Source organism: Notothenia rossii (assembly GCF_949606895.1).
Source record: "Notothenia rossii genome assembly, chromosome: 1".
NCBI lineage: Eukaryota > Metazoa > Chordata > Actinopteri > Perciformes > Nototheniidae > Notothenia > Notothenia rossii.
The window spans coordinates 10,519,874-10,533,691 of NC_136912.1; the positions used below are offsets into that span (position 1 = coordinate 10,519,874).

The window sequence follows — 13,818 nt, forward strand, 5'->3', positions numbered from 1 at the left end:
TAATTGGACTTGTCAAGAACTCTCTTCAGAGTATCGGAGATGTGTGTGTGTGTGTGCTTGCATACATGTGTGTGTGGGTGTATGCGTGCCAGATTGTTATATAAGAAGCAATAACTTCCTCTATCTCATCAGGCTGGTAACAGGGTTGTGTTTGTTGGTATAAAACCACTGTGTTTCATTAGCGATTCCCTTATAACCTCCTCCTCTCGTCTCTGTCTCCCTCTCTTCCCTCCAGGGACGAGTTCTCACACTAAGTACAGAGCGGCGAGCGATGAGGAAGAAAGAGAAGAGGTGCTTGTCCAATCAGCGATGCAGATGGCCACGGAAAACATGAGCACCAGCCAATCTGGCACCAGGACCGCTTCCTTTTGCCAATTCATACACAACAAATCAGATGCGACCCCCTAATTCAACAATTGATACAGTTTACCTAGAGACACATCCTGCCAATGAAGTGATACGAACCACTCCTGCTACTTACAAATTCCTTACTTTTACAACAACAAGACAAGCTAGACACATTTGACCATGCTGTGGCTACACTTCAAGCAGCAAATCTGAAAAAAAGCCAACCACTCAGTGACATATTACTGTACAAACAAGCCCTAACTCCTATTCAAATGGCTCGAGCCTGCGTGAGTAAATGTTAGATGGCAAGCACCTCTGCTCGGCTTTCTCCAATGGATATTGTGACGACATCCCAAATGGCCCAGAAGACGGGAAAGGGACGGCAGAGACACAACGTGACCGGAGGCTCTTCTTCGGTGGTCCTGTCCACCGCCGGCTCCTTCCTCTGTTGGCTCGCCCTGCTGTCAATTATGCGGTTGCCAATGGTAACAGCCGACTGCTGGCTCATCGAAGGCGAGAAAGGCTTCGTGTGGCTCGCTATCTGCAGCATGAACCAGCCGCCTTACGAGGCCATCCCCTCGCACATTAACAGGTGAGGACAATCAATCGGTCCATAAATCATTGCTTTTCATTAAGCTGACAATAGGTGCAAAAAACCATGAAGAGACACACACGCAAAAAACCATGAAGACAGACACGCAAAAAACCATGAAGACACACACGCAAAAAACCATGAAGACACACACTCAGAACAGCAAGAAACATGCAAGTATAAGCCCTTCAAATAAGCCAAACCGTTGTGAGTGCTAGTGCATGGTTTTCTATTTTTCTTAATAGCATAGGTGTGGGCGAAACAGATGGATCAAATTGTATTTTTATAGCCCTATATCACAAATTACACATTTGCCTCAGGGGGCTTTACAGATGCCCTTTGTCCTTAGACCATTGGAGCGTACAAGGAAAAACTCTCGATGAAAACCCCTCAATTAACTAGGAAATACATTAAAGAAACCTCGGGGAGAGCAACAGAGTGATCTCTCTCCCTGGCCTGGATGGAGAGAGGGGCAAGAAACGTAATAAAATGCAGACAATCTGATATCAAAAATGATATGTCAACATGTATGAAAAAGAAAGGATCTAAGAGGTCGTCAAAATGCTTCTCGTACCGCCAAAAACATGAGGTATTTATGAAGTGACTTTATCATTAAATGCATCTGCAATCTCAGGGCCAGCATCATCAATAGTCTGTATTATTAAAGGTGCATAATGTATTATCTTGTAGAGAGGAGCCATGTGTCATGATTTATGAGGTGAATCTATCATTAAAGGCGTCCTAATACGTCTCCATTACCTCCAAATGAATTCCCAAACAATAAGCGTTTCTCTTCTTCTACTCTATTCTCTGTAATCAAATGCACGTTTAAACACAGGACAGTGTGAATGGTATGTTTGCGATGCGTACAACAGCAGCAGAGATTCAAAGATAACAAGCACTAAGAAGAGGGCTTGTGTTTCTTTATCAATACATAATGTAAAAAAGTGGGCGACAGACAGGAACAGCAACAGATGCAGCTATGATTCATGCACCAGACGCAATTCATTAGTGGCTATATGCAAATTAAGCCACACAAACTCTGGTTACGATGCTCTGAATGTTGGGTTAAAAGCAGCCCACGCTCTTCAGTCTGCGTACAAATGACACGACTTTGCAAAGGCGTGCAATAGATACGCAGAAGTCCGATTTTGCGTGCATATGATACTCCCACCATACTTGCCAACCTTTAGACCTCAGAAATCGGGAGCATTTCAAAATGCAAAATTTGGGGGGGGGGTGCTAGTGGATCGCCGGAGCTGTTAGATTAACATTAACATGCTTATTGTAGTTGTAAGTGCACTGCCTTGCGGCCTGTAGCACCATCCTTGATGGAGCATATGTGTGGGCTGGACCTGTATTTTACAGGAAAGGAGTGAGCAGAGAGTGGAGCAGTTGTTGATTCTTGTTCTGTTTTCTGTGAATATCTGCCTCACCCTCTCAGAGTTTGAGTTGCACGCGCTACTAAAGAGAGGTGTTACCATGGAAACCAAACAATGGTGTAGCTGTATTAAAGTCCGAGTGGAAACAGTCGTGTGTAAATCTGATTTTGTCAGAAATCGGGAGAAATGCGGGAGAAATAGGACCCCGGGAGGAAACCGGGAGAGGGCAATGAAATCGGGAGTCTCCCGCGAAAATCGGGAGGGTTGACAAGTATGACTCCCACGTTACGTTTGTTCTGAACGTATCTTAAATGCGTTTATTTTCTACATATCTTTGCCATTTATTCAACCGTAACCCTAACCATAACCCAATAAGCTGCTGTGTCGTTTATTGCACCGCAAACATTAAAACTGTCATTGGAACGGCGATCAAGCCTGAAGCCACAGAGCTTTGTTTTAATGTTTGAGGTGCCATATCAGCGTATATGCACGCAAAATCGGACTTATACGTATCTATTGCACGCCTTTGCAAAGTCGTGTCATTTGGACGCAGACTGTGAGAGTGTGTTGGTTAAAAGACAGTTAAGAAAAATAGTTTTGACTGTATTTTTTTGCCTCAAACCTCTTCAGCTTTTACTCTTTTCTCAACAGCACTATTGTGGATCTGCGGCTGAACGAGAACAAGATTCGGTCGGTGCATTATTCCTCACTCAGCCGCTTTGGAAACCTCACCTATCTGAACCTCACCAAGAACGATATCAGCTACGTGGAAGACGGAGCTTTCTCAGGACAATTCAACCTGCAGGTAATCATCATGTAATGCACCTGTACCCAAATCGAGGAGAGTGCACGGGCTGTGTTCCGGTCGATGTTGAAGTATACTTTACTCTTCGACTACAATACATTTCAGGGGAATATTTTTACCCATTTACATGTATTTGAGAATTATAGTGTTGGGATATGGATAAGTATAGATCATGTTTTACACATAAAAGATTTGACCAGTACAAAACATAATCCACTATCAGAGATCTAACCAATCGGCTGTATGTAAAGGAATTCAAATGTGCTGTTGAATGTTAAAATGCATACACATTAATGCAAATGGAGGCTACAAATCTTAATATTTAATAGACTGAACTGTATTTATTATTATTGCTTGGTATCATTTTTGGTACCAACCTGTACAGTTTTGAAGTCTGTCAAATGGCTGCTAAACTCCTAATCTTGTTTAATTACCCTTTAAACCTTTGACGCTTTATTTGGTAAATGTAATTATGTGACTAATTAATTACACTTTCCATATTTCGGAACTTGCTTCCTTTTGGTAAATGAAAAAAAATAACGAATTCGCAATCATTACTTTGTATAAGGTTATCAAAAAACTAACTTTTTGGTACTGGTAGTTTAAAAATCTAAATGTATTTCATATTGAGGACTATTTTGCTGATTATATCCAGAACTGTGAATTAAGGACTTTAGTCAAAGGGAGTGTTTGGACACTGTGTTACTGCTACCTTTCTGAGTAAAGGACCTAAAGTATTGCAGAATTAAACACAGACACACAAAAAATACAACATTGGCTCACTATAGCTTCCAGAAACATTCAGGCAAAAGTGTTTTTGCAGAAACTGATCTGAACGCAGCCGTAATGAGCTGGCATGCGTACACATGTATCCCAGCTGCTGGAGCGTAGCCAGAAGGTAAAATGTGAACACGAAAGATCTTAGTAAATGGAACACAGCATAGAGGCTTAGATCACAATGTGAAACACGAATTGTGCTGAACCGTCGTCTGTTTGTTCTGCATGTTTCCAGCTTGTCGTGTGTGATGCTTGGCGCTGGCCGGCTCTTCAGAGATTAGAATAATCCCACTTGTCTTTGTCTCTCCAGGTTCTCCAGATGGGTTTTAACAAGCTGAGGAACCTGACAGAGGGGATGCTGCGAGGTTTGGGGAAGCTGCAGTATCTCTACCTGCAAGCCAACCTCATCGAGAGTGTTGCACCCAACACCTTCTGGGAAAGCCCCAACATCGAGAACATCGACCTCTCCATGAACAGGTATCACCTTGAGGCGTTTGTGTCTAATGAGAGAGAGAGAGAAAACATGATGTGAAGCACTTAAACAATTAGTTGATGATTAGCCAATTAGGAACCTGAGATATAAATGAAGAGACATTTTAATTATGGTTTAATGAAAGTGGTTTTCAAGATCTGGTTAAATACTGATGCAATGATTTGTTTCTTTTTTTATTATTTGGTAGAACAAGCAATTTAACAAAGGCCATTTTACAGGCATTTCTTAGCAGTTACATTTTAGCTTTAACCTCTAGTATTTCATTTTTTTGTGATTCGAGATACAAAGTAGACGCGAACAAAATGAAAAGGGCTACTCCCAATCTGACTCGTTCATGTTTCTACGTTTATGATTTGCCGTTCATCGGCGTGTGAATCTTACTAGACAAAAAGAGAGAGAAATTCCTAGATAGGAGAATATATTACGTTCTTCAATGTTTAATATTGTACTTTCTCTCAAGATCATGGGCTGATTTCTAAATGTATTAATTTTGCGCGGATGTTTTGCAGACCTACTAGGAAAAAAGTTTTGCAGGAAATGCATAGACAACTTGTTTCTCACTGACAGTTTTATCAGTAAACTTAAAGGTGACCTATCATGCAAAATGCATTTTTGTACGTCTTTTATACATGAATATGTGTCCCCGGTGTTCCAGGGAACTCACCAAGTGTCAGAAAACACAACCCTCTTTATTTTCCTCCATACCAGAATCTCTTAAAAAGGGGCTGCAACGGATCTGATACAGACTGATCCAGATTTGAACACTTCTATGACGTCACAGAAGTGGCGCTACGGCTATTGGGCCAACTCCACCAATCAGGAGGAGACAGCCACGGACATTGCCGTTCGAAAGCGCTGGAGACGCTGTAGTACATATGCCAGGCCTGTAGATGGTGCTGTTCTCACTGAATCAGCCAATGAAAAGACAGCGTTAAATTGAGCTAAATGAGGAATGGCTAAAATGCATGATCTGTTTGGTATTTTGAAAAATAAAAAGTATTAATATGCCTTATATAGGTATGGTCCTACACTATATTATTCAAATATAGCATGATAGGTCCACTTTAGTATAACAATAACAAATTGTTTTCATATAGCACTACCCAAAGGCATATATATGTAAAAACAGCCAAACCTATAGGAAAAAAAGCATAGCAGAAGGTGCAGAGATACCATTTGTCTCACTTTTCCCCCAGTAAGCTCTGATGCACCAAGCCATCTTTTCAATATAGAGTGAGGTACCTTTGCTTAGTGGGAATAACCGTTTTGTTCTTACTATCAGCACCGTAACTGGTATTGATCCCTTGACTTAAATGTAAAAGTAACAGCAGAATGGAAGAAGTTGAACTGCTCTTTGGGGCTTGTTGAAAGGTACTCTGGGAAATGTTTAAGACTAGAAACTGAAGTACAAGGAGACTGAGTAACAAGTGCTTCTAAAGGGGAAGCCTGCAGATATAACGCATCAAAGTCTGTGTACATGTTTTAAAGATTACTACAGCATAGGTTTGAAAACAGTAAACAAATATATATAAAACCTTCTGTGGCCCCGAGCTCAGTTTTAGAAACTCTGATATATTATAAGTGATGCTGTTTTGTGGCCTGATCCTCACCTACAGTATGTGTGATGCTTCATTAGGTACTAGCAAAACAAATCAAAATCTCTTGCTGTGTCTCAAATTGCTTTCTTTTGTACCTACATTTGCTGTTTTGAGTGCATAACTGCATCCCATGGCAGCATGGGGCAAAATGCACCATTAGTACCTAGATTGTGCACTCAAAAAGGTCTAAAAGTATTCAACACTGGATGCTTTCCACTCCTAAACGCCCTTTTTGGCTAAATACCAGAAGTTAGGCGACGTACAGCAAATTAGTCTGCTCCAGTAAAAACATCACAATACAAATTAATGTGTCTTTCACTTTTAAAGCAACACCACTATATTGGTGCTGAAAATAAACCACCGTTACATTTATTGGGTTAGTTAAGCAGTGTATAATATTTTGCGAACAATACCGCGAACAATCATTGCTAGCTAGCTAACAGCAGCAATCGCCACTTCCTGTTGGTTAAAGCAGCCCCATATGATTTAAAACAACATTACATTGTCCCAATGCACGTATTGCACAAGGGTTTACAGTACAACATGCAATGTACCAAATGAGACACAGCATCTGACTGAGCAACTGGTGATTGAGTTGCATTATGGGTAATGTAGGAACCAGGGTTTAAAATAGGGAGAAGAGTACATCATGAGTCAGACAGTGTTGTTGCCAGGGGCGGACTGGGACTAATAATCAGCCCGGCTCAATCTCGACCGGCCCACTTCGGTACCACTAGTAAGTTGTCAAGGGGGGGTGCTAGTGACTTATCCGACCGATACTTCCCGATGGCCAGTCCGCCCCTGGTTGAAACAGGGCAACGCTTCAAGTAGTCGTTTTTAAGATAGATTGAAAACTGTAATCAGCTATGTGCATGTTTAAAGGTAAAACCCACCTTTTAATCTATGATGTTCCCTCTGTCTCGTTACAGGATCCAGGTGCTAGATGGCAGTTTGTTCTCCGGTCTCTCGAAGCTGACGACTTGTGAACTTTACACAAACCCCTTCAACTGCTCTTGTGAGCTGCTGGGGTTCCTGCGCTGGCTCTCAGCCTTCCCCAACAGGACCAGCGAGAGGATGGTGTGCGACTCGCCTCAAGGATTCTTCGGCTACAACCTCCTGAGCCAGAACCCCCGAATGCCGACCCAACGCAACGCCCTGCACGTGCTCAGTCTCGTCTGCACAGATGATGGTAGCGTGACGTCCTTTTACCCGATTGGTGCGGCAGATTCCACCACCCCTTTACCAGATTTTGCCTCTCCCTGTGGATTGGACGATTGTGCTTCCGGGACCCCTCCTGACGAGGAGCCCATCAGCTTGGGCCCTCTTTACACCGACACCAATCCCATCATGACGCTGAAGCAGGTGCAACATTCGACCGCCGTGATCACGGTTCAGATTCCTCATCCGTTCAAGAAAATGTACATCCTGGTTCTTTATAACAACAGCTTCTTCACAGATATCCAGAATCTGAAAAGACAAAGGGAAGATATTGAGCTCAAGAACTTAAAACCCAACACCGACTACAGGTACTGTGTGGCTTCGATACGAAACTCCCTTCGATTCAACCACACCTGTCTGACCATCTCCACTGGACGCCGGGCCGGGCCTGAGAGGAGAGCCAATCAGTCGTCAGCCACCCACTACATCATGACTATCCTGGGCTGCTTGTTTGGCATGTTAATCTTCCTGGGTTTTATTGTTCACTGCCTGAGGAAGAAGAGGATCATGCAGGCGAAGGAGAGGAAGATGAGCAGGATCCAAAGGACTCTGATAGAGTTAAAGTACGGCGGAGAAGGGGATATAGAGGGAGGAAATGGAGGATCTGTTTCCCAAAAGCTGGGAGCTGGGGAAAGTCTGTCCAGAATGCCCTACCTTCCTCAGGGCGCTGAGATTGATCCGTACAAGCTGCAGGAGGTCATAGAAACACCGGTGCACAAGCCTGCTAAACTGAACTACATGGAGGTGAGAGGATCCGGGATAGAGAGGGAGAGGGAGAGGGAGAGGGAACGAGAGCGAGAAAGGGAGATGTCACCACAGGAAAATCCCCAGGGCTCAGTAGCAGAGATCTCAACCATCGCTAAAGAAGTTGATAAAGTCAACCAGATCATCAACAACTGTATAGATGCTCTCAAATCTGAGTCTACCTCCTTTCAACAGGGCATGAAATCCCCTTCAAACGCAGGTGGAGGGGCTGTTTCTACCGCAGAGCCGCAGCTGGTGCTCCTCTCTGAGCAAGGAGAGAGAGAAAGAGGAAACGAGTTCCTCTCCCCCGTGTATAAGGGAGGCAGAGGAGGGAGAGAGGAGAGGGGGAGAAGCTATCATCATTCTCTGCAGCGACACCACAGCATGGAGGCACCTCCGACCTCCAAAAGGCCCAGCACCTCCTCTTCTCCCGGTTCTGCCCGGAGCCCTCGATCGTTCCGCTCAGAGGGAGGCTACCACTCGTCAGAGACCCGCTACATTGAGAGGACCTCGCCCGGGGAACGGGGAGAGAGGGGGGAAAGAGGGGAAAGAGGGGAAAGAGGGGAAAGAGGGGAAAGAGGGGGAGGCGGAGGAGAAGCCATTCGTACGGTCAACCCAGCAGCGGCCATCTTACGAGCTGAAGCCCAGAGGATCCGCCAGTATAACGAACACCGTCACTCCTACCCCGGCTCCCAGCAGCACCTCCAGGACCTGCAGCACCACCCTCAGATCCAGCAGGAGCTCCACCACCACCCCGGGGGCCGCAAGCCCTCCATGTTAGACCCCATCACCCTCAGCAGGCAGGCCAAGCAACGGGAGCTGGCCTACTCCCAACTCTCGCCACACTACCCGCTCTCGCCCCAGTACCACAACCTCAGCTACTGCTCCAGCCCCGACGAAGACGAGGAGGACGAAGGGCTCCTGTGCACCCCCACCCTGGGGCTTTGGGAGAGGTTCAAGCTGCACCGCAAGAGGCACCGGCAGGCGTCCATGGAGGACGAGGGATACGTGGCAGCGGGACACGCGCTGAGGCGGAAAGTTCAGTTCGCCAAGGATGAGGATCTTCACGACATTCTGGACTACTGGAAGGGTGTGTCCGCCCAGCAGAAGACCTGATCTGGAGACGCCTAACACTTGGAGGATGGAGAATAACAACACTGCACCCATAACATATTGATACAGATACAAACATGACCTGTAAATACACACACACACACACACACACACACACACACACACACACACACCCACACCCACACCCACACCCACACCCACACCCACACCCACACACACACACACACACACACACACACACACACACACACACACACACACACACACACACACACACACACACACACACACACACACACACACAGCTTACTAGACGTACACTTATATACACACACACTTTACACAAACCAAGCCTTTGCTTCTGAGGAACATGAAGGAGGACCAAACTAATATATTATATTGAAAATCATAAGTTATAGAGAGACTGGGTTACTTTTTGTAATGTAACACACATTATAGCTCAGACTTACGTAGCTATTTGTACTAAGTTTTGAATGAAGAAAAAAATGATCAACATAAGAGCAGAAACCTTAAATGCTGCCGGGCAACCCATCCTGAACACGGCTACGCTTTTAATCTGCCTTGAGACCGACATTGATTAAAACGCCGACCACGGCAGATTAACCTCACCAATTCTTATTACCGCCGTGGATTGATTGAAGATTTTGCTTTTACCCAGGGAGGTTGTTTCTGGCATTGCGCCCTGCGATGCTGCTTCGAAAAAATACATTTTGAAAGAGTTGCTGTGATTTGAGGGATTTTAAAACATCTAAATGACAATTTCTGGATGGGTCGCCAGGCAACAGTAATATTCGACTGTGCTGAGAATGAGTAGGTAGCTCTCACCAGAGAGAGAGAGAGTATAATGTGCCAAATCAAACAAAGGGGGATAGTAGAGCCCTACTGTGTACCAACTTCTCCTCGCCACTGTTTTTATATACAGAATTTAAAAAACCTAGAATGATATGTTATTACTATTAATTATTCTTATTACATTACTGGTCTTCTTGTTATTCCTATGCTCCTCATCATTAATGATTATATTATTTGAATATGGCATGGCTCTGTCGTGTGACTGTGTTTTGACTGTTTTGGTCCTCTCCGCTGAGAAGTGCACCAACAGAGACAAACAGTTTGATGGACGAGACATTTGACTCCTTTTTCTACCAAGAGGAATGTGCTCTCTGCTGAGCCAAACACAAGCCCGTCTTTTTCTCTTGGTGAACCCCCCCGCTACCCCCCGCTCCTCACCCTCCTGAAGAGGGAACGCTGTACAGAAGAGAGAGAGAAGATCTATATTTGCAACAGAGGTGACTGTTTTGTTTGTACAACATGGTTTGGAAATCTTTGAGACTTTTCAGAAATCTGAATCCCAAGTTAGTTACCTACCTGCTCCCTTACAACGGTACGTTTTTGATTTTGAAATTGAACACAAAAAAATTCTAATCTTCAAATGAATGTCTTTAATTCCCACAGGGGGAAACATATCTGCACTGTTCAAAATCAGAAAACGACTCTTAAGGAAAAGACCTAAAACTCTCAGCTTCCTTCCCGTTACACTGTAGCTCCACTGTGTTTTATCAACCATTTATTTCCCCCCTCCTCCCACTCTCCCACGTTTTTTACTTTTATTTGTTGATTCCTCTGGTTCCACTGTGGTGCCATTGTGCCAACTCGGTAAATCACAAAGAAGTATTTGAAATGATTTTGAATACTACTCTTTACAGACCTCTTCTTCGTCTCATCGACACACATCAGTTTGCGAGAACAAGAACAATTTGCACAAAGCGATCCATTGGCTCACTGCTCCCCTTGTCCTCCAATCATCTAAGACCAAAGTACTGTGGTAGTAAATTGACCCTTACGGCCCCTGACCCGGCCCCAGCTATTTACCCACCATTGCCCTTACAGTGACAACTCTAGCACATGCATACACAACCACAACCATACACAGATGAATGTATTCTTAGAGAAATTAATACTGTTTAGCAGCTGGGTTTTCTGTTTCTAACGTAAGAGCTGTATTTCAAACAGTGTCCTCATCTGTCTGTTCGACAACTTTCTTCAGATGGCCACTTGTATTTCAGAATTGGACATAAATAGGGAACATTTGGCTTTCCAAACGTCTAAATATGGCAGATTATCACGGACGACTTTCTAGTTTCTGCCACCAATTGGACCAAATGTCTAAAAGAAGCCCAAAATAACCAATGCAGACTATTGAGGTAATAGCAATGGGGTTTTGCCTTATCGAAGGTTTTCAATGGGAAAAAGTTCCTGATATTAGAGGTGTTGTAGTTATATGTGATAAGCATCACTAGCGTGTTGATATGAGACTACATGTATAGCTGCAATATCTGCAGGATCTAAATACTGGGGGCTGAAAAGAGGAGAAAAATGTGATAACAAAAATACTGATGTTTTTTCTATACAGAACTGTGATTCAGAAACTCATTTTAGAGGACTGTAAAACCAGGGATGGAGTCAACAACATTTCAATTCAGTGGATTTTGAATATAACAAGCTTGTAAGATTCAAAGTATTGACAAACAATTTGTAATTACAAATGTTTATACTGACTGAATCTCATCCACAACGCTTTCTGGATTGAAACAGAATTGACTCCAACTTTGAAACACTGGAAACTACACAATGGAAACAACAGAGCTGGCAAACAATGAAAAGTTTGTGGGTGAATGGAAACACTGTATAAAATCTCTTTTCTCTGCTATAATGAGTTGAGAATGCTCAAGTCATTAAGCCCAGTTAAAGCCATAATCGTGGGAAAGTGAAATAACCACAGCTGTTTGTAGCACTGCAAAAGCACATTCATTAGTGTGGTAAAAAAAAGCAGTTTTCTCTCCCATACTGCAGCAGCTACAGTACATGGACACGGTTCCTCTGAGGCAAACACTCCAGCTCCCATCCTAGAGGAGACGGATGAGCTGTGTTTGTTTTTGCATTACGACGCGTCCCAGATTGTGGCTTTAACTTAACAACAGCCTTAAAACATTCGATTTTCTTTAATCTTTGAAAGCATTGCTTTGAAAATCGAAAAAAAATGTCCTGGTTTCTTAACTTATACTTTCATGTCTGCAATTTTATAATTGCTTGATTCTTAAGCCTCACTTGAGCATTCTTTGAGTAACAGTAATATCAATGTAGCGATGTATTAAAGTACTGTTTTTTGTTTTTTTTCTGTTCTGTTTATGAACAATAATGGCCTGATTTGATCATGTGTCAGAGGGTAGCAGACAACAACGACAACAAGCTGACAGTCGAGGCGACGGTCCAACCTGACCCTGATCAGCGATGCTTTTCTTTGAACCGTGATGAAGAGAAACTGTGTTTTTAAACAACAATGCCTAGAAAGTGGAAATAAATAGAGGTCCTACTGACAACAGACAGAAATGACAATGGAGCATGATGCAAGGACATCCCCCGTGGAGGCTTGTGTTACATACTTCTAGTGAATGACTCAGGAGCGAGTGAGAGAGAGAACGCTTTGCCATAGGATCTCTCAGAGGCTTTCTTTCTTTCTTTTCTTGTCAAAAAATCAAAATGAGCACAATAAAATAGCCTTTCTTTCACTGTCTCCTTTCATGGAGAAATCATACATATACCAGACATTTTAAACACACTCAGGACTTTCACATTTCAACATTTTCTGATTGGTTACTTTGGTTTGGAACATGCTTAAATGGTCAGTTCAGCCAAACTCAACCAGGTTTCCGGTGGTACGGACAGTTTTGGTGGAACTTATTTAGGTTTTCAGATAGCCGCCGCTGAGATTTTTGCTTACACACCCAACACAACGCGGGGAGAACCCAATTGTTGTCATTTTAAAAATTCAACAGAATCATCTCTTTCCATGGCATTGTCCCGGTTAATGAGAACAATCCACACACACTGTCTAACGTTTTGAGAAAAAGAAGTGCCAAAAGTGTTGATTGTCCCTATAATTCCCAAGTAAAGGTATTATAGAGTAATAGGGATGCTTGTTTAGGAATGAAAAATTGCCGGACAATAATCGAGTAATCCAGAACATGCTGGGGCTGTTTCTCAGTCATTAGCCTATAGCTGTGGTTAAAGGTTTCATTTGGGTTAGGGTTAGGACACAATCATAAAATATGGTTGCCGTGTCCTTAGAAGATGTGTAAACTGCACTTGTGGTTTAGTCAGAACCTGGTAGCTGTGTCCTGTAGAAAACACATACACTGTCAAAGTAACTGTATCTGTAGACATGGTTTATCTGAGGTTTACGTTTATAAAGTTCAGTATACAGACAGATTTCTACTGCTTAAATCATTTATTGTTAATTTCTAAAATGTCTAATCTTTTATCATGTATGTTCTTTTAAAGGCAACACTATAACCAAGTGTGAAACTTATATAATTGTGTAATTACAATTAAAGCTGTTACTTTTTCCTCAGTTCATTATTGGCATCAGAAACACAGTCACTGATTATCTGTCAAACACAACATAGTTGTTAATGCATGCAGTGCCTGCAAGGAGTTTGGCACTGTATAAATCATAGAACAAAATTATCATATGTCTATTGCCATTCCCCCGCAGTTGGGGAAATAAATTAATCATCACTGTTGCATAGAGTCATCAACTCACTGTTGAGGGTGAGCATCTCAATAATTATAGAATGTTAATACAAACTCAATGCAGATCTCAATATTACTAGGGACAGTGTAGCTACACAGATACAATTATGATATCATTTAATTGCCCCAGTGCATGCTAGGAAACTGTCTGACACACCTGTGTTGGGTTGCTT

At 43.0% G+C, this 13,818-nt stretch overlaps 1 protein-coding gene across 1 annotated transcript in view; it reads left to right on the top strand.

Annotated features, from left to right (window-relative positions):
* Positions 1-13,458, top strand: part of LOC307028849 (protein ELFN1-like) — an 83,877-nt gene extending 70,419 nt beyond the window's left edge. The window contains exons 3-6 of the mRNA XM_079664199.1: positions 236-940; positions 2,974-3,127; positions 4,215-4,381; positions 6,925-13,458. Of these exons, the coding sequence (XP_079520325.1) occupies positions 651-940; positions 2,974-3,127; positions 4,215-4,381; positions 6,925-9,073 (2,760 nt within the window). The 5' untranslated portion in view covers positions 236-650 and the 3' untranslated portion in view covers positions 9,074-13,458. The remainder of the gene's footprint in view (positions 1-235; positions 941-2,973; positions 3,128-4,214; positions 4,382-6,924) is intronic.
* Positions 13,459-13,818: the final 360 nt, after the last annotated feature.